General features: G+C 39.3%; 1 protein-coding gene across 1 annotated transcript in view; it reads left to right on the forward strand.

Annotated features, from left to right (window-relative positions):
- The window catches only part of RLF (RLF zinc finger), a 110,593-nt gene that overhangs the window by 84,170 nt on the left and 6,360 nt on the right, over positions 1-20,063 (forward strand). Inside the window, 2 exon segments of the mRNA XM_020983563.2 lie at positions 14,784-14,925; positions 18,176-20,062. Of these exon segments, the coding sequence (XP_020839222.2) occupies positions 14,784-14,925; positions 18,176-20,062 (2,029 nt within the window).

Genomic DNA, 20,063 nt, shown 5'->3' on the forward strand with positions numbered 1-20,063 from the left:
AATTGAATCTGAAAGGAGGCTGGTGGAACCAAGATATGGAAGTGTAAGGGCACACAAGTCCCAGGTACAGGCACAGCCAGTGGAAAGCATGAAAACAGAAGATAGAGTGCTGTGTTTGAAGAGCAGGCCAATGTCACATGTTAGATTGCATTTAGAGAGGAGTAAGGTCTGAGATGCACCAGATTATAGAGTCTGACAAGTCAAGCAGCGGCAAGTGAAAAGGCTATTGGAATAGTGCAGGTGAGAAGTGGTGAGGGTCCAAACAGGTTACGGTAGCATGAATAGAAAGAGGGGGACGCATATGTGTAATGTTGTAAAGGCACAAGAGACAAGATCTGACATTGAATTGAAGGAGTCAAGGATGACTATGAGGATTTCAGCTGCATGACTAGGGAGGATTAGTGGTGCCTTCAGCAGTAATAAGGATGTTTGGAGGAGGGGGCAGGGGTTTTTTTTGGCAGGGTGGGACAGGGGAGTTCTGTTTTGGGAGCTTTTGAGTTTGGGTTGCCTACAAGAAACCTAGTTGTAAATGTCGAAGGAGCAAATGGACAGGGTTGACTGTAGTTCAGGAGAAGCACTAGAGCGGAATAACCATCTCTGGGAATCGTCAGACATGATAACTGAATCCATAGGAATTAACAAGATCACCAAGTAAACACAAAGAAAAGAGAACATAGAAAGCCTTGAAGGACTCCCACTGTTAGTGAGACTGATGTGGATGAAAAACCAGCCAGGAAGACGTGGGAAGGAGCAGTTGGGCTGACAGGAAAAGATCCAGGAGAGACCATCAATAAAATCTAGATAGATGGATCCCTTAGTAAATTCTCACTATGGACCAGACACTGTAAGAGAGGAGGCAGGAGATGATCAACTAGGTTAGATACATAGAGATCAAGAAGTATAAGGACTGAGAAAAGGCCATTAAGTTGGACAGTGAAAAGATTATGGGCAACTTTGAGAGGACAGTCTCAGTTGAATGATAAAGTCAGAAGCCAAGCTGTGGAGGGTTTAGAAGAGAGTGAGAAGTAGAGACACCAAATGTAGGAGTTTTTAGCCTTGAAGGGAAGAGTTATTGGATGATGGCTAATGGGGGATATGAGATGAGAACAGGGTTTTTTAAGGATGGGAGAAAACGTGTACGTGTTCATTAGCAACATGGAAGGAGCCAGTAGATAGAAAGTAGAAAAGATAGTAGAAACAGTTTACTGGTGAAATCTAGAAAGAATAAGATCAAGGCCATGTGTCAAGGTGTTGTACTTGGCAAAGAGAAGACCTCCCTATTGGTCTGAGGCAAGAGTAAAGGAGGAGATGATGTGAGCTGAGGAGGGAAGAAGGGCAAGCTCTTCATTTTCTCTGTGAAGTGGGAGGCCAGGGCCTTACCTGAGGGTTTCTGCAATGGTTGAATCCTCAAGGATAGAAGGTCTAGAATAGAGAGAACTGAATAGGAAAAATGTATCCCCTCCTGTAGTGAGGGCCTAAGTGAGATTAGACTGCATAAATCTGTGGTGAGCCCACTCAGCACAGTTGAGTGATTTCCTCCAGCTCCCTTTAGCAGCCAGTGAAAAGTAAAAGAGGGAGGCAGTTAGGTGGCACAATGGATAGAGCACTGGCCCTGGAGTCAGGAGGACCTGAGTTCAAATCCGGACTCAGAAAAATGACACTCACTACTTGTGTGACCGTGGGCACGCCACTTAACCCCAGTGGCCTCACCAAAACAAAAAAAAGTAAAGGAGGCAGATGGCAGGAGTCAACCAGATTTGGGACTTAAAGTCAGAAAGAATCATATGGTGTTGGGGGATCATGAAGGGAATTTCCCTTCAATTCTAGTTCTCATTTATCTTAGTGTCTTCTGAATGTTGTTCTTATAAATTACACTTCACAAATAAGTACAGAGTTATATACTGGCTTGAATAATTTGCTATTGCTTTGTATGTGATTCTGGTCCCCCCCTTTACATTGTGTACTCCTTGAGGGCAGGCACCATCTTTTCTAGGTTTTTACAGTGCACTGTCCTGGACGTATAATAAGTGATCCACACATACTTGGATAGTTGTTGATAGCAGTTTGGAAGCAGAGTGGAGTGGAAAGTAAAGTAGAGGCAGGCCCCAGATTATTTAGAGCCCAGCATATCAGGCCCAGCAAAGGAGTTCAGGTTTTATTCTGTAGCAGCAACAAAGAGGCAGTCAGGGGTTTTGAGCAGGGAAAGAAATGATGTTTTCAGATCATTTATCTGGTGGCTTTGTGAAGGATTAGAAGAGGACAGAGACTGGAAGCAAGGAGATTCAGTAAGAGTCTGTTCCAGTAGTGGAAGAATAGAATAATAAAGGCCATACCTAAAGCAGAAGCAGTAGTAATACAGAAGGAAATAGGGATTTGAGAGACATTGTAAAGAACAACCAACAGACTAAATAAATAAATAAATAAATAGACCAAAAGAAGATAAAGAAGAAACAAAGTTGATGCTAACTTGTGAGCATGAATGGCAGGGAGAATGGTGTCATTTACATAGGATCGTCAGAAAGGCTTTATGGGAGAAGTGATGGAGATTTTTAACACCTTGAACTAGAATATCAAAATGGAAATACCCAACATATAAATACTTGCATGTCAAAAATTGCAGTGGAATGAGAGGACAGAGTGATAGTTGTAGATATAAAGTAAAGTAGATGAAATTTGGAGAATGGAGCCCATACAGCAGGGAGAACCTGGCAAGACAGGACAAAGGGCCAAGAAGTCAGACTGTGAGAACTCAAGGGCTGTGGAAGAAGGCAACACAAAGGGATACTTTGGGGGAGCTGAGAGAGGATAAGGATATAAAATAAAGAGGGGCTAGTTCTAGTAGAGAGCTGGTTCTCAAGGTGTCATCCTGTGCCACAGAGCAATTAAGGGGGGGAACATGACAGATTGGCCATTAGATTGGACAGAAAATCTTTTGGATTTGTCAAGGAGAGCTGCTGTGCAACTGTGCAAGAATTAGTTTCTATAAGGTGGTGACAGATTTGATTTTTAGAAGAAAGGGGGAAGTAGAAAGGAAATGGTGGCAGCAGCAGATAAGGAGAGTAGAACTATGAAACACTCAGTGTGCTCTATAAGTCATAGGACCTGAGTTCAAGGGGCTGACTATCATGTATTTGTCATGTGTCCTGGAGCACGAATCTCTTTTCCTTCTCATCTAGAAAATCCATCAATAAACATTTATTGAGTGCCTGCTGTATGCCCAGCAAAAGAGCCCCTGCTCCCAAGGAGCTTACAATCTAATGGAAGAGACAACATGCAAATTTATCCAAAGCCAGCTATGTGTGGGATAAATAGTAGATAATGAACAGAGGGAAAAGCACTGGGATTAAATCGGGCTTGGGAAAAGTTTCCTCTAGCAAAAAGTTTGTCCTGGATGATCTCCAAGGGATCTAAATCCAAAGGTTCTAAAACTATACATTCTTATCAAAAGGAAATAGAACAGACAGAAAGGTCATCTGGATTAAATGCTACTCTTTTCTGATTGAGCAGGCAGAGGTCTGCTAGGCAGATCAGTAAGAGGGGTACCCAAGAGCTCTGAGAGTCCTTTAAAGTTAATGAGGAAGCTAGGTGGTACAGTGTTACTGGAGTCAGTAATGCCCAAATTCAGATCTGGCGTCAGACAGTTCCTACTTATGTGACTATCGATAAGTCAGTCAACCTCTGTACGCCTCAGCTTCCTCAACTGGAAAATGGGGATAATAACAGCACCCTCCTAGGGCTGCTATGAGGATCAAATGAAAGTAATGTTTAGCTTAGCGCAGTGGCTGGCATATCGTAGGCACTACATAAATGCTTATGATCACTGACTACCCAAGTACTTAGATGGGAGCAGGTAGCATTATTTGTGAGCTAAGGGGTTTTCTTTTTTATGTATATGGTAATTAAACTAAATAAGTTCAACATTTATTGGGTTGGGGTGTGTGTTGGGTTTTTTTGTTTTTTTGTTTGTTTGTTTGTTTGTTTGTTTAGGCAGTTGGGGTTAAGTGACTTGCCCAGGGTCACCCAGCTAGTAAGTGTCAAGTGTTTGGTCTGAGGCCAGATTTGATCTCAGGTCCTCCTGACTTCAGGGCTGGTGCTCTATCCACTGCGCCACTTAGCTGCCCCCAAGTTCAACATTTATTAAATGCTGATTGAATATGTTCTGCTTTGATGTAAGGAATATACCAAGTTGAGATAAAACCTGGTTTTTTCTTTCCTGAGGTTAATAGTTAGTTTAGTAGGGAAATAAGACACATAAACAGAAAACTACGCAATGATATATAATAAATGCACCAGAAAGATGCTTTACAAAATGCCCATTGACAGGTCCAGGGAAGAAGATCATTATCTGCATGGGGTAGAAGTGAGTGTTGAGAAAAGTTTCTGTCAGGAGCTGGTGTGTGGGTTATTCTTTAAAAGAGGAGTAGAAAGTCACCAATCAGAATGGGAGAGATGGTATTCCAGGTATAGTGAACAACATAAGGAAAAAATACAGGAATAGGAAAGCATAGGACAATAGTGATGGTCATCATCCAATTTGACTAGCATGAAAGAAAGCATGTGGATCAGAATAATATAAAATAAGCCTGGAAAGCTAAGGAGGCTGACCACAATCTTTCAGTCATAGAGTCTCAATTAGAAGACTAAAGTCAGTAAATTACAAGTAAATTAATCGATGTTGTTTGTTGTCATCAGATTTTCAAGGCTTTAAAATCTTCTCTCATTCCTTTAATATTAATCTTTATACTTTGCTGGGCTCCATAGAAAAAATTTTAATCAAATTTATCCAGCCTTTTACTTAAAACTATACCACCATTAAGTGATTCCTGCAGGGACACTTCTACAACTAGAATTAATTCTGCTTTCCTGCACCTGTAGAGAATTAGCAGAGATTTCTGTAAGTTGCTTCTTGAACATTTCTGATGGGGGACAAGGAAGCTATTGGACACTAAATGTTTTATTCCTTTTTCTTGATGCTCCATTAGAAGAATAGAGCTTGTGAAACAGAGTCCCAATTTGAGAATATAAGTGATTCTTTATAATTAGCAATCTGAGCTAAGAAATACTTTTCAGGATTTGAAAAGCCCTTTAAGTATTAGCCTGTTGTAGCTTTCAAACAAAGACAAGGTGGGTGGAATCTTCATGTCAGAATAGGACATATGAAAGACTATTCATTAAGCAGAAACTAAATCCCAAATCTGTTTGAAATAAGGTTTTAGGATTATGCAACATTGGGTAGACATTCAGATATCCAGTTTTTCCTGTGAAACACTGAGTTTCTTTCCATGTGAAAATATCAGAGGCTTTGGTTCAGGGCATGTTCTTTTATTGATCAGAGGGTTAGGGTTTGTGTGATATTCATGACCACAAATGCATCGATATTTTTAAATCTGAAAGGTATAGCTAGAAAACATTAACATTTTCGTTGTTTTTATTAGATCTTTACCTGTTCATCTAAGTGCTTACTATTTGTTCTTTCCTCCTTTCCTTCAGTAGTCAACTTGGGAAGTGCTTGACTACAAACACATAAGCAAACCAGACTCAGTACTTTGTGCTCGTATTTTGCATGAAACCCAAAATGAAATTTCTTGGCTAGAACTTTAATCACCAGATTTGGTTCTAGATGACTTTTGTTTGTATTGATAATTAGTGGTTGGCAAAATCACTTTCAGAAGACAAAGATTTGAAGATATTGGGGGGAAATGTGTTGATGGTTTTAAAACAGTTTCAAAAAAGATACATATAAGAAGTTGTGAGCAGTAGCTCCTAGACTTTATAAGCTAATTAAAGACAACACATTTATCATAGAATTTTTCAAATACTCACATTCTCAACTTTTACTCAGGTTTCTGTAACACATGGATGCCCTGCCAAGTAGGAATAGTAGAGAGTTTTACTGGGCTCAGTAATTTGTGTTTTAGGATTTGGGAGCTAGCTCACTGATTTTATTTAAGGTCATTATTAAAATCATCCTTGATTGGCTCTTTTGGTGAGGAGAACTTATGTGGTACTTTTGTCTCAGCAAATTGTCTGCACAATTCCAAAGAATGTGTACCCTCTGAATCTTCCTGACTTGTTTAGTATCCAAAACCGTTCTGTTAGGAAGGATCTCATTGAGCCTTCTATTTAAGATGTGAAATTTATTCTCTATGGTCATGAACCATTAAATCAGTCAAGAGATAAAAATTTGCCTGTCCATACATACCCTTGAGATGCAGGCATTCTTAAGGGATGTATCTCTGCAAGTTGGCTCTATTCTTTGTCTGCTGTAGCACAGGGGTATACTGGAACAAGAACCAAAGAAAACACAAAATCGTGGTGAGAAGACAAAATGAGGAGAGATGTTGAGGATTACACATTCTTATTGATAACCAGTTGTAGCCATAGCCATGTTAGGAAATGGAGTGATAGCCTTACAACCTTTGAAAGGATTCTTAGTTCTGCCCCAATAAACCTGAAACTGTGGATACATACATGTGATAGCCTCCTAGACCCATGGGGTAGTCTGTACTGCGGAAATGTCTAATATTCCATGACATCAGCTTTTGGTGTGATAGATTTTGTGTCCTATATCAATCTACTTAAAATTCTTGAGTGCTTAATGCCTCCCAAGTTTTCTGACCTGTTGAGAACAAGATTTCTCTTCCTTATTAAAAAAGAAACCAAAAACATTCAGTCTTTCAGTAAGAATGTACTGAGCAACACTGTGTAACACATACTATGTTTAGGTTAGAAATACAAAAAATGAAGTAATCCCTAAGCTGAAGAAGCTCACATTCTAACACAATAATGTATTTTGTCAAACTGTACCCAACATATCTCTACTGGACCTTCCTTGAAAAAAAGATGTATACATTTATTAGGTAAGTCCTATTAAAATATACATGGATTACTTTAGGGAATTTTTGTCTCAAAAGCAAACGTGCAAGTTGTTCATCAGAAGTGGAAATTGTCATCAGCCAATTTCTGTGAGAACTTAAATTTAAATAACTAATAATTGTAATAGTAATTCAAACAAAACCCTATCTTTTTAACACCACTATTATTCAGGTAGTGCATACAACTATGAATCATGAAATAGGACGGTCTCTGTACAATCAAAATTTTGAGTAAACCTAATTGAAATACCAGTGTAGGCCCTTCATCAGTGATGACTTGACTATATGAAGCAGGCAAAACATTTATCCAGGAAAAGACTGATCACAGAAGGAGGTTGGCTAGTCATGTAGCAAGAACAGACAGCCCAGGTGCTCCATGTGAACCCACAGAATATCGAGAAACGTTGAGGAAGGGGGGATCTTTTATAAAGGATTTATGAGGTGACATGGACAAAAGACAGATCAGATGTGAAGGTTTGGAGAGATTTTAGTCTGTAGCATTAGAAGGGAAAACTATCAGTTTACTTCAGGTCCATTGAAGCATTAAAATAACTCATACTGTGGTCTAACAGAGAAGACGTGTTTGAAAGGGAAATGAGAAGAACTAAGGCTTAGGAAAAAGAAGAAATACATATGTAGATTGAAAAATGGAGATAAAAGTACAGGTTGCAACTTGTAAGGAAACTCCTTCTGAGAAAATAGGGCAGAGTGGTGCTGATACTATTCCCATGATCTCCTTGGACCATTCTCCAAAGGAGCACTGAAAATGCTAGTTAGAGAGAGTATGCCAAGGAGTCTTGAGAAGAATCTGTTCCTAACTCAAAGTAAGCACCCTCTGTCATTCTTTTCCTTCTCCCATTCTCAACTCAACTTTGAGAGGGAGGGAAGGAGGGAGGGGGAGAGAGAGAGAGAGAGAGAGAGAGAGAGAGAGAGAGAGAGAGAGAGAGAGCGAGCGAACGAGAGCGAGCGCGGTCGAGCGCGAGTGCAAGTGGTCTCCAAGCCCCACTTGAGCCAAACACCTCATCTTTTGCACTTCTGTTTTATATTCTCCGTATTGCAATATGTGTAAATTATTGGCACCCTTTCTTTCCCATGACATCAGTGGGTAAATTGTTCGTTTCCACATCCGTTTGTTCCTATCTAGCTATTTGGCCTTGCAAACATTTCCATATCTCTGTCAGTTTTAAAGCCAGTTTATTCACATTTCTCTTGTAACTGGTTGCTTCATAAATTGCAGGCTTCTCTACTTAATTTATTTTCTACATTTACAAGAGCAAGTTATCAATCGTTCAAGGTCTCATAACATGAAGTAGGGAAAAGGATATCTGTGGTGGGTGCCAGGACATTGCATAATTTTTTCATCCTGCATAAAGAATGTGCATTTTTGGTTTTCTTCTGTGTAAAATGAGATGGTTTGATTTTTAACTTCACTCTCCATTTAAAGTTCTAGGATTCTGCAAAAGTTTAGCCTAAATATCTTTTGCCCAAAGATCTGGTCATCCAGGGAAAAGTTTCTTCTTAGAGGTGAAAAATAGGATCTTTAGAGAAGTCCTATTACCTTTATGATGTCACTTTTCTAGTCCTTCCTGATGCTCCTAGATAGCCACTTGGGACCCATTTAGTAGTCAGCCTCTTGGGTCACGATTCTGACTTCAGTATGTCCTCTCTGATCACTTCCTTACACAGCATGCAGTTGCCTCATTTTATGACCACCAGCGTGCTTTGTTACCATATGGTCACATTTTTAAAACTGCCATTCTTTATATTTTCAGACAGTTGGAAGTGTTTACCCTGCTAACATTTTTACATTTGCTAAGTTCCTTTGGAGGATCATTCCATCATGTCATTTCTTATCACCTCTCTTTTGGTTATATATGTAACCCTTAAACACAAAGACCTGTTAAAGCTGCTGGGAAGATCATTCCCTGTCACTCCCAGAGACATACTGGAAGGGCAAATTGGTTCTAAATTTCCTGATTTGCGAGTAGCATTACAAATAAATGGTTGTTGGTCACTACAAATAAATGGTTGTTGGGTCACAGCACTATTTGTGCTGGGTAGTTGAGCCTACCTCATGAGCCTTTTTACATTGTTCCTGTTGGAAAATGAGTTCTGCATTCCTAATAACCAGTTTACAGATGAACTTTTGGAGCATAACTTGCTCACAAGTTTAGGACTACCGATATTGGGAATTGGTTTTGATCTTGACAAATATGTACACACACTTGAGAGAGAGCTGATTCATTAGGTGAGTGAATCAGGATTGGAAATCAGTTTGGAAAATTGTCATGCAGCTGTACCTCACTTAAATGCAAGTGATGCACAAGTTAAAACATCACCCTTGTGATATCATTGGTTTTCGAGAATGAAAGACCAACAACGTTGAATCTCCTAAGATGAAATGTAATAGGATTACATGTAAAGCCTTGCATTTGTGTTTTAAAAAAAAAAATCCAGGGGAAACTAGGGATAGAGCCCTGACCCTGGAGTCAGGAGCACCTGAGTTCAAACCTGGTCTCAGACGCTTGATGTTCACTAGCTATGTGACTCTGGGCAAATCACTTAACCCCAGTTGCTTCCCTGAAAAAAAAAAATCCAACTGCACAAGTATACAAATTGGAGGAGATCATGAGTAGTAGTTGTTCAGTTGTGTGTGGCTCTTTGTGACCCCATTTTCTTGGCAAGCATACTTCACTGGTTTGTCATTTCCTTCTTCAGCTCATTTTATAGTTGAGGAAACTGAGACAGACAGAGTTAAGTGACTTGCCCAGGGTCACACAGCTAGTAAGTGCCTGAGGTCAAATTTGAACTCAGGTCTTCCTGACTCCAGCCCCAGCACCATCTAGCTGCCCTTAGACAGCAAGTCATTTGAGAGATCTGTGCATTCAACTTAACTGCAAAGCAGTCTGAGTCAGTGATGTGTTGTGGCAGCCAAGAAAGACAGTGTAATATTAGACTATTAACAGAAGTCTGGTGCTTTGAGGTAATAATGAACCATATGTCCCCTTTTTCACATCTGTACATATTTGAGAATGGTCTGTGCAGGAAGCAAGGGCATCCTCAGTGAAGATGTGAAAAGAAAATAGGTGGTCTTTCCAGGAAGATTTTCTTCAGCAGACCACATTTTCCCAGTCTAATAGACAAAGAGAATACGCAATTCCTCCAAAGAGCTTTTGACTTGGTGCATGCTCTTAGAGTAAAACACACGTGAAAAAGAATGTGCAGTGGGGAGTAAGCACTGACCTTAGAGGCAAGAACACTTGGATCTAGCACTTAGAAAGTGCTCCCAAACAACTCTTTGAAGATTCTTAAGTTCTAGAGTAGGTACTGGCCTGTGCTTCTCAATTTACACCCCAGCCCTACTCCTCAGAATTCAAAAAACAAAACAAAACCACAGCATTAAAGGTGCTTCTCTGACGAGTTTTTCCAAGCATCTTTTCAGCCCAGTTCTTTAATAGTTATGACCACAATGTTAACTATAGTTGATGGACCTCTAAATACTAACATAAAGTGATGCCTATATATGTTTGCCGAAGCTTTTCGCTAGTTTTAATGAGGATGTCTTGTGTCACAATTAAAATCTGTGATAAAGAGACACTGAGGCAACAAATTACCAGTAAGTGGGATCCAAGGCTCCTTAGTAACCAAGGGACCTATGGAGAGTTTTTAGAGCTTTGTTTTAGTCAAAATTACAAATTCCTGAGTCACATGGGTGTTAGTGATTCCTGGTTGTTCAGCACAGAGGGTGCTAACCATAAGTTGTATCAGTTTGCCACAAGGTAGACTAACAAAACATTCTGGGGCATCTTGAACAAGGACAAGAATAGGGAAATCATGGTTGGAAATGAGTTAGAAACAGGGAACCTATTCTTGGAATGGGGAACTGGAAAATTGTACAATCTCTCGGTAGTAAACACTTTTTTTTATTTAGTATTTTATTTTTCCCCAGTTACATGTAAAAACAGTTTTTAACATTTGTTTTTAAAGTGTGAGTTCCAAATTCTCGCCCTTCCTCCCTCCCCACACCACCTCCATTGAAAAGGCAAACAATTTGGTATAGGTTATACATGTGTAGTCATGCAAAACATATCCATAATAGTCATGTTGATAAACACTCTTTTTCTCTGATTAGCTAGGCATTTCAGAAGCTTATCGATAAATGGGCTATTAACAACATCAGTATCTGAGTTTGGCGTCATGTGGAAAGTATACGATTTTCCATGAGTCCAAATGAGGAATTGGGGCTTTGACTCACATGGAAAAAGGAGAGTTCTTGCAAAACAAGGAACTTAGGCTCACAGGAGCAGGAAGGTTAAACTCTTAACAAATTACTAATGCAAGCTAGTTTAATAATTCGTAGTTTGTTCAGTTGTTTTCAATCATGTCTGACTCTTTATGACCCCATTTAGGGTTTTCTTTGCAAAGATACTTGAGTGACTTGCCATTTCCTTCTCTAGCTTATTTTACAGATGAGGAAACTGAGGCAAACATGTTTAAGTGACTAGCCCAGGGTCATCTAGCTGGAAAGTGTCTGAGGCCAGATTTGAATTTGAGAAGATGAGTCCAAGCCTGGCATTCTATCTATTGTGCCACCTAGCTGCCCAGTAGTGAGCTATTATACCCAGAATTAAATAAGATTGATTGGGCTAGATTGCTTTTGGAAGTGTTTGGTGCTTTCATTGGTCCCAATTGTTGCTTACCATAAAAGCTACATGTTGCTAACTATCATTTTTGTAAAAGACATCATTCAAGACATAGAATATTGGAAAAGGAGGTGGGCCAGTAATGTATCAAGAGTGACTAATAACAGATGGATAGCCCAAAGTATTTCATGCCATTCACAAAGTATTAAAAGAACTAGAGGAAGGCTCCAGTGTGTGGATAGAAGAACCTCAAAGAAGAGTTTGTAGAATGGCTCAGGTAAGAATTGTGCATGAAGAAGAGACGTGGATGAGGTACCATCATTGCCAGTGGTGGGAGTGCTTACATCAGTGAGATCATTGATCTTATTGTTTAAAACTGAAACTTAAAGTTACAGTACTCAGAACGAGAGGATCGTCTTGCTGTCCTCTACTTATTTTTGTATTTTAGAAGAGACTCTTAAAAATTGCATTGGGTCCCACAGACGGCTACTAAGATGGTTAAAGGACTCCAAACCATGCTATATACAGACTGCTTGATGAGGCTTAGGATATTTAGCTTGGAGAATGTTACTTGGGTTGGGGAGAAGGGAGAAGAGGTCGAGAACATCATTGCTGTCTTCATATATTGGAAAGGCCAGCATGTCAAAAAGGAATTAAGCTTACTTTAACTTGGCAACAGGCTAAAAGTACAGGGAGACAAAGTTTGATTTAATGTAAGAAAACTTCCTTAACAGACTTCTCTGAAAATTAGATGGAAATGCTTTGTGAGCTTCCCATCATTAGAGCTGTTTGTGTAATAGCTGAGTGATCACTTCGTTGTTGGAGAGGATGGTGTTCTGTCATTCTTCCCAGTCTCCAGAATGAGGACGTTCTCAGATATAGAACACTGTAATCCCTTTCCAAGCAGAATAAGATAGAATTTCTCCCTTAGTTTGCAAGTTGCCATTGGCTCATGAGTAGGAATGGGTAAATTACATCTGCAGGCATGGATCCTTTGTCCCACTTCCCTTAAACCTTTGAGATTTGCGGCTCTTAAATGATAGGGACCTGCAGTCTTGAATGATAGGGACTACTTGTGTGGCACTCCTTCCCTGGGTTAAATACAAGTGAACAGATTCATTCCTCAGGACAGTAGCCCTATGCAGCTTTCCTTTTCATTAATAGGCACCTATACTTAGCATAAGTGCACCTTAGAGGTCAAAGGCTCCAATTAGCTTATAAACCTTCTCCCTAACTATAAAAGATACTCTTATCACAAGTTGGCTCTCTTCTCGTGGTAGAGATAACTAAATATTCTTTTTTTCCTTCTTCTCTCTGTATAGTCATTTTTCTGCCCACCCCTTATTACCCTCCATCTTCTGTATTTTTTGCTCTCTGTAAAACATCCCCTTACATATACATGTGTGTGTGTGTGTGTGTGTATGTGTGTGTGTGTGTGTGTGTGTATGTGTTTTCTACATACCCATCAGGGAACCTCATTCATTATTTTTATTCCTATTAATTCATTGAACTCTGTGCTGTATTATAAGCTCTCTATTTCTCTTTTTCATAAGTAGGTTAGCTGTTTTCTCAAAGGATTAGAACTTAATGTAGAAGGATTGAGACACCCTGTGGACTGGGTCCTACAAGTTTTTGCCTATAAACAATCTTATGTACTCCTTGGTCTGGTATTTTTATTCTTCATCATAATTCTGGGTAAAATTGTCAACCTTATATAATTTTTATATACACACACACACACACACACACACACACATACACACATTCTTACAACTCAGTATTGTATGTAACTTGTTAGGATTAAATATAGATTGAGATTTCATCCATTTGGCAAGAGGATTGAAGTAAGTGAATTTAAAGGCCATCCATAGCCCTTCTGATTCTAGGATTCCCTTGTTTCTAAACAGGAGGTCCTATTGTTGAGTTAAGCCATAAAGCATCCAGATATACGAGGTATTTATTTGTAAGAGAATGCAAAGACCTAACAGCTCCTTTGCAATTTTGCATAGATATGCAGTGTGTGATCTTTAGAAGCAGGGACTGTCTCACATTTCTCTTTGTGCTTCCAGAACTTGACATAATGCTCAGCACAGAGTAAACACTTAATAAATGCTTTTTAATATGAGCTAGTTATTGAATTTGAGGATATTCATAGGACTAAGACAATTGTGTAAAAAGTGCATAATATCCACATTTCTTCTCCAGTCATGTTAATTATAATTATTGCTTCCTCATGAACCAATAGATTATTTTAGTTCATAGTTATGTTTCTGTCTCTAGTTGTTGTTATGTCATGTTAGCCTGCTGGAGGAGGAGGAAAGGGTCAGGTAACTAAGAGAAGGCACACTTCCTAGGAGATCTGTGTTAAATAGAAGTGGGAATAGTGGTAGATAAAAAATACTGGTAGATAAAAAAAAATTCAGTGGGAATAGGGGTAGATAAATTTAATAGCTAAGATTTAAAAATGTAGGAAATAGTAGGAGTGAGACAGGGAAAATAGAATATGAATATAACATATTAAATATTCTTAATTTCTTATATTATTTGGGTTGCTGAATCAGTCAACAAATAGTAATTAACCATCTACCCTATGCCATGCGCTGTGTTTGCAATAAACAGTTTCCCTGAGGTAATTTTTAAAAATCCTTTTCAGGGAGCCAGGAAAGGGAAATGAGATGATCATTATAAGAAACAGGCATGATTTTGAAAACATAATTCAGGCCTTTTTAGTGAATTACCTCCCAAAACTGAATGTATAATCTACTTTTAGGGTTGAAATACTTTTCATTGAGTCAGGTCATAGATTTTACCTTAATTCTCTGAGGATTGGTTCAGCAGCTCTTAACGATACAGTCTGATACAGATTCATAGAATCAGAAGGAGCTTCACTTGGAAATCATAGCAGCCCCAAAGTACACTCAGAATACTTGTCAAATATATGCTTGTGATTAGAATTCTAAAGGAAGTGAATCTAATAGTCGCTACCCTTTTGGAAACCTAGTTTGTTGCAAAAGCAACATGCGCCTGAATGGTCTCTGAGTGGGGAAAGGGAGTTTCCTTTAAATTCAGAAGGGAGCAAAAAAAAGGATAATAATTGAGACAAGCTGATGGAGAGTTTACTAACATAATGAAATCTTAGTAATAATGTTGCAGATTTTCCTTCCCATTTGGCAGTCTTGCTCACAGATTAATGTAAGTAAAACTGGAAACATATCTTACTGTTTTTAAATGATCTACCAGCTATCTTTTTCTGTTTTTTCTTTAGGGAGTTGACTCTTTTTTGGAGTAAGTTGCAAAGAAGAATTGATCCTTCTTTAGATATCTTTTTGGAGCGATGTCGACAGTTTGGTGTTATCGCTAAAACACAGCAACATCTCTTCTGCTTGATTAGAGTTGTACAAACAGAAGTAAGTACTTTAGGCTGCTCAGGAAAATGAAGCTCAGAGAAATGACTTGCCCAAGGTTATGCAGCTAATAAGTGCTGGGGCTAGGCATAAAAGCACATGTTATAAGGCATTGTTGAAGGATAATGCCCTTACCATGTGGATTCCATATTCTCTTGAGCATCATAGTTTGTGTTCAAAAGCCAATTATCTAACAGTATGCAGTGACACTTCTCTTTGGACAGGTCCAGATAATACCTGAGGTCATCATACTCTTACCTCTAATGCTTTAGTATTTCAGGGTTATACATCATGAACTTAATTTCATGCAAGGATTATAACGTCAATTAAGTCCCTAACCAGAATCTTAGAATTTCATAACTGGTAGGGAATTTCTAGGAAAGGAGGAAGAAGTACCTACCATGTACCAGGCATTGGGCTGAATGCTTTATGATGTTTTGTCTCGTCCTTACAGAAACCGAAGGAATTAGGTGATATTATTATCCCTGTTATAGTTGAGGAAACTGACGCTTAAGAGGTTAGATGACTTGCCAGTCTAGCCAATTCAATCCTTTCATTATATAGATGGGGAAACTGAGGCCCTGAGAAGAAAAAGGACTTGCCTAAAGTCAAATCTAATGACTGAGCTAAGGCAGCCTAGTGTTTTCTGCTATTTTTTTTTTCAGTTGTAGTCTTCATTTCAGTAACCATTGCTATCGTCATTCTTTGAAATACTTATTTTCCTTCCTCCTTTTCCAGAAAGGAGAATGATCTTAAAGCTGGAAATGATTAAAAGGGAGTTGAACCCTTGCTTAGATAAAGGCATTGTAAGAGAGTATCAAGCCTCTTTACATGATAGCAAGTCTCCAGTCCCAGAAAAATTACTTTCCAGGATAGTAACTGACATTTAAGGAACCATTTAAGGTTTTCAAAGCACTTTACATATATTCTTTCATTTGACTCTGTGAGTTAAGTGCTTTAGGTATTTAATATCCCCATTTTACCAGTGAGGAAATTGAGGCTTAAAGAAGTAATGCTCCAAGGAGTTCTAAAAGAATCTACAGGTATGATTGTAGAACCTCTTTCTGCAGTAATGAGAATTGGGCTAAGAATTGTCAAAGAAGACAAGATCTGTTAGTTACATAGGAGTGTAATGATAAGCTTACGTAAAACTCTTTAACATGGTCAAAGACTGGGTGGGGTTGAGTGAATAGCTCTAAAAAGTTTGAGGAGATATAAATGGATGTTAGAAACAACCAGTAAGGAGGTTATGGTCTCTGAATGAAGACATAATTACGTATTCTTGTTCCTGGAACAGAGGTGGAGAATCAGGAAGGTGGTATAGTATAAGGAACACTGGATTTGGAGTCAGAGGACCTGAGTTTGAATCCTGCCTGACTGCTACTTACTACTACTACTACCACTACTACTACTACCTGTGTGACCTTGGGCAAGTCACACAACCTCTCTGGACCTCAGTTTCCTCCTGTGTAAAGTGAGGGGGTTGGACTAGATGACCTCCAGTGTCCCTTCCAGCTGTCTGTGATTCTAAGAAAGATCATCAGATGGGTAATACATCATATAACTTTTTATATAATATATCTGTGCCAGGTCACTTAATTAGTAGTGCCTCAGTTTCCTTCATTGCCCACTGGGCATAGGCACAGATGAGTGAATTATACAAAAATCCATCCTCCCTAAAGTGCTCCCAACACATTCATCTTCTGGATACTAAGAGTTTGAATAAAAATGAAAGCAGATTTTTTTAAAAATACATACACCGTATTGGTCACATGACCTTAAATCGGCTTGATAGGTGACTTTCCAGCTTTCGTGCCTGCTCATACAGTTGTCCCTGCCTAGAAAATCGTGTCCTCCCCTTAACTCTAACCTATTTATCGAAGCTGCATCCTTATGGGTCCATTTTGTCTTACCCATTTCTTTGAAGCCCAAACTACAACCACTTGAACCTTCTGTTGACCACAACACTGAAAAGTATCAGTGTACATCTCTGTGAATGTTACCAAGTTATAAGTTTGAGGCTAGAGACTAAGTTTTGTACTACTTTGTATCTCCCACAGGAGGTGCTTAGGAAATCTTGATTGCGATGGTTTTTCTCACTGTTCGTTTTTATGTGAGGTCAAGTGAGAGCCAGTTTGAATGTACTACAGGGGGATGCCGGTTAAAGACTAGGACCATCTTCCTACTAAGATTGAGAGACTGGAACATCTTTCCAAAGCAAGTTGTGTAGTTGTCTTAGGAAATATTTCAACCGTTAGTTTTTTTAGTTGTTATTATTTATCCTTCATTTTCAAAGAAGACCAGTGACATCACAGGGTGGTGTTTTATGTGTGAATTAGATTTAAGGGGAGCAGAATTGTACAGAGTTATCAGGCTCACTCTCTTTTCCTGAATCATCAGCATCCAGTGGCCAGACAAAAGTCAGGATGACTAGAGGTACCCCAGAATTCAGTGAATGACCGTGGCATTTTCCATGTCTGGCCAGGCTCTACGCACCCCATAGTGCTTGCTTCAGTCGCCTTCATGACTGGTGGAACAAATTGTTCTCATCTGCCCATTCCACCAGTGGAAGGTTTCACATACTTGGGGTAGACACCCCCTTATTTCACCAACAGGTTGTGACCCATTGGTTACCTTCAACCTGGTTTAGCCCCTCTGCCAAGATGGTTTTACTGGGGTACATGGCCACTGAACATGCTACAGCTTCTTAGAGCCATGGGTGAGATTTGACTGCCAAGTGGACACCAAAGGTGGATGAGCATCCTTGTAAAGAGTCTGACGAGCCCTCACACCAGAGATGCTAGTTCTCTTTGAACACATGCACACCAGGTTTTTTTTAAAGTAAGATTGTGCCCCAAATAGATATAGATGAGTTTTCAAAAGTGATACAGATTTTTGAGTTATAACTAGCAAGAGAAGAAAAGTGAAGAGTCTGTCCCTGAAGTCATTAATTTCACAGGTGCAGAAATCTCCCATAACTGAGATTCAAGTGAAATAAAGCTAGATATCAAAAGGAAGAGAAAATCCGATATAAAGCTGTGGAATGTTTAGGAATCATAACAATAGTGCAGATTTTTACAGAGAAGTAATCAACTCTGTTTTCAACCATTTGTCCAGATATACCCTCATTGTAAGGGCCAGAGAATAAGTACAGGGCTGGAGAGCTGGTGAGGTTATTTTTATATAATTTTCTTCTCTGTTTCAGGTCAAAATTAAATCAACATTTTTTCCCCCTCCTCTCTTCTTCTGTTAGGCAGAAGATGCTGGTGTGGCAGTGTCCATTTTATTATGTGTGAGAGCCCTTCAGATCCGATCAAGTGAAGATGATGAAATGAAAACATCAGTGTGTAAGACAATTGGTTGTCTCTTACCAGAAGACCTTGAAGTTAGAAGAGCCTGTCAGCTTACTGAATTCTTATTGGAGCCCAGCTGGGCTGGATTTAATATGTTAGAAGAACTATACCTGCAACCAGATCAAAAGTTTGATGAGGAAAATGCTCCAGTTCCCAACTCTCTCCGATGTGAGCTTTTGTTAGCCTTAAAAGCCCATTGGCCTTTTGATCCCGAATTTTGGGATTGGAAAACTTTAAAACGACATTGTCACCAACTCCTAGGCCAAGAAGCTTCTGATTCTGATGATGACCTCAGTGGCTATGAGATGTCAATTAATGAGACAGATGTTTTGGAATCATTTCTCAGTGACTATGAAGAGAATAAAGATGATAAACATTCCAAAAGAAGAGACTCAGCAGATCAGCAGAAGGAGAAAAGAGACAAAAAGCCAATTGGTTCTTCTGAAAGGTACCAGAGATGGCTTCAATATAAGTTCTTCTGTGTGCTCTGCAAGAGGGAATGTATAGAAGCTAGGATACTCCATCATTCTAAGATGCATATGGAAGATGGAATTTATACTTGCCCTGTCTGTATAAAAAAATTCAAGAAAAAAGAATTTTTTGTACCTCATGTAATGGAACATGTGAAAATGCCACCAAGCAGAAGAGACAGACCCAGAAAGAAATTACTTATGAAACGAGAACGCTCTCAGAAGGGTAATGGCCCAAGTCCTTCTGCAACATCAGATCCAAATCAACCATCCAATGAACAGGGAGATTCCCACGAGTATGTTACATTCAGCAAACTAGAGGATTGCCACCTGCAAGATAGAGATTTATACCCTTGCCCTGGGACAGACTGCTCCCGAGTATTTAAGCAATTTAAGTACCTAAGTGTGCACCTCAAAGCCGAACACCAAAACAATGATGAAAATGCAAAGCATTACCTGGACATGAAGAACCGGAGGGAAAAATGTTCTTATTGTCGGCGACATTTCATGACAGCCTTTCATCTGCGGGAGCATGAACGAGTTCACTGTGGGCCTCAGCCTTACATGTGTGTCTCTATAGACTGCTATGCAACATTTGGGTCAGTGAATGAGCTACTTAACCACAAACAAAAACATGAGGATCTTAGATACAAATGTGAATTAAATGGCTGCAGTATTGTTTTCAGTGACTTGGGACAACTTTATCACCATGAAGCACAGCACTTCCGGGATGCATCATACACATGCAACTTTCTTGGTTGCAAAAAGTTCTATTACTCTAAAACTGAGTTTCAGAATCACCTTTCAATGCATAATGGTGATATTTCAAATGGAGATGTTAAGACAGCAGTAAAGCTTGAACCTGCAGCAAATGAAAAGAACAGTTGTCAAGATCAGCCTCATCTACTTGATCCAAATGAGAAATCACATTTACCTGAGGATCTGCTTTTCTCTGTGGAGTCAACTAGTTCTCAGTTAGCTCCAGATATTGAGGAAACAGGTTCTGATAACCTAAAAGACAACAGTGACAGCAACTCTAGTGATCAGTTAAGTCACAGCTCATCTGCCTCAATGAATGAAGAACTGATTGATACACTGGACTCTCCTGAGACCATGCCTGATATTTTAATATCCTCTCATGATAAAGTCTTTGTCCCTTCCAGTTTAAAAGAGAAATGTTCCAATATGGCAGTTTGTTTTGATGGGAAAAAGTTTACCTGTGGTTTTGAAGGCTGTGGTTCTACATACAAAAATGCTAGAGGTATGCAGAGGCATCTCCGAAAGGTTCATCCATACCATTTCAAACATAAAAAGACGT

The sequence above is a fragment of the Phascolarctos cinereus genome, unplaced genomic scaffold (genome assembly GCF_003287225.1).
Source record: "Phascolarctos cinereus isolate Bilbo 61053 unplaced genomic scaffold, phaCin_HiC Scaffold_726;HRSCAF=1367, whole genome shotgun sequence".
Classification (NCBI taxonomy): domain Eukaryota; kingdom Metazoa; phylum Chordata; class Mammalia; order Diprotodontia; family Phascolarctidae; genus Phascolarctos; species Phascolarctos cinereus.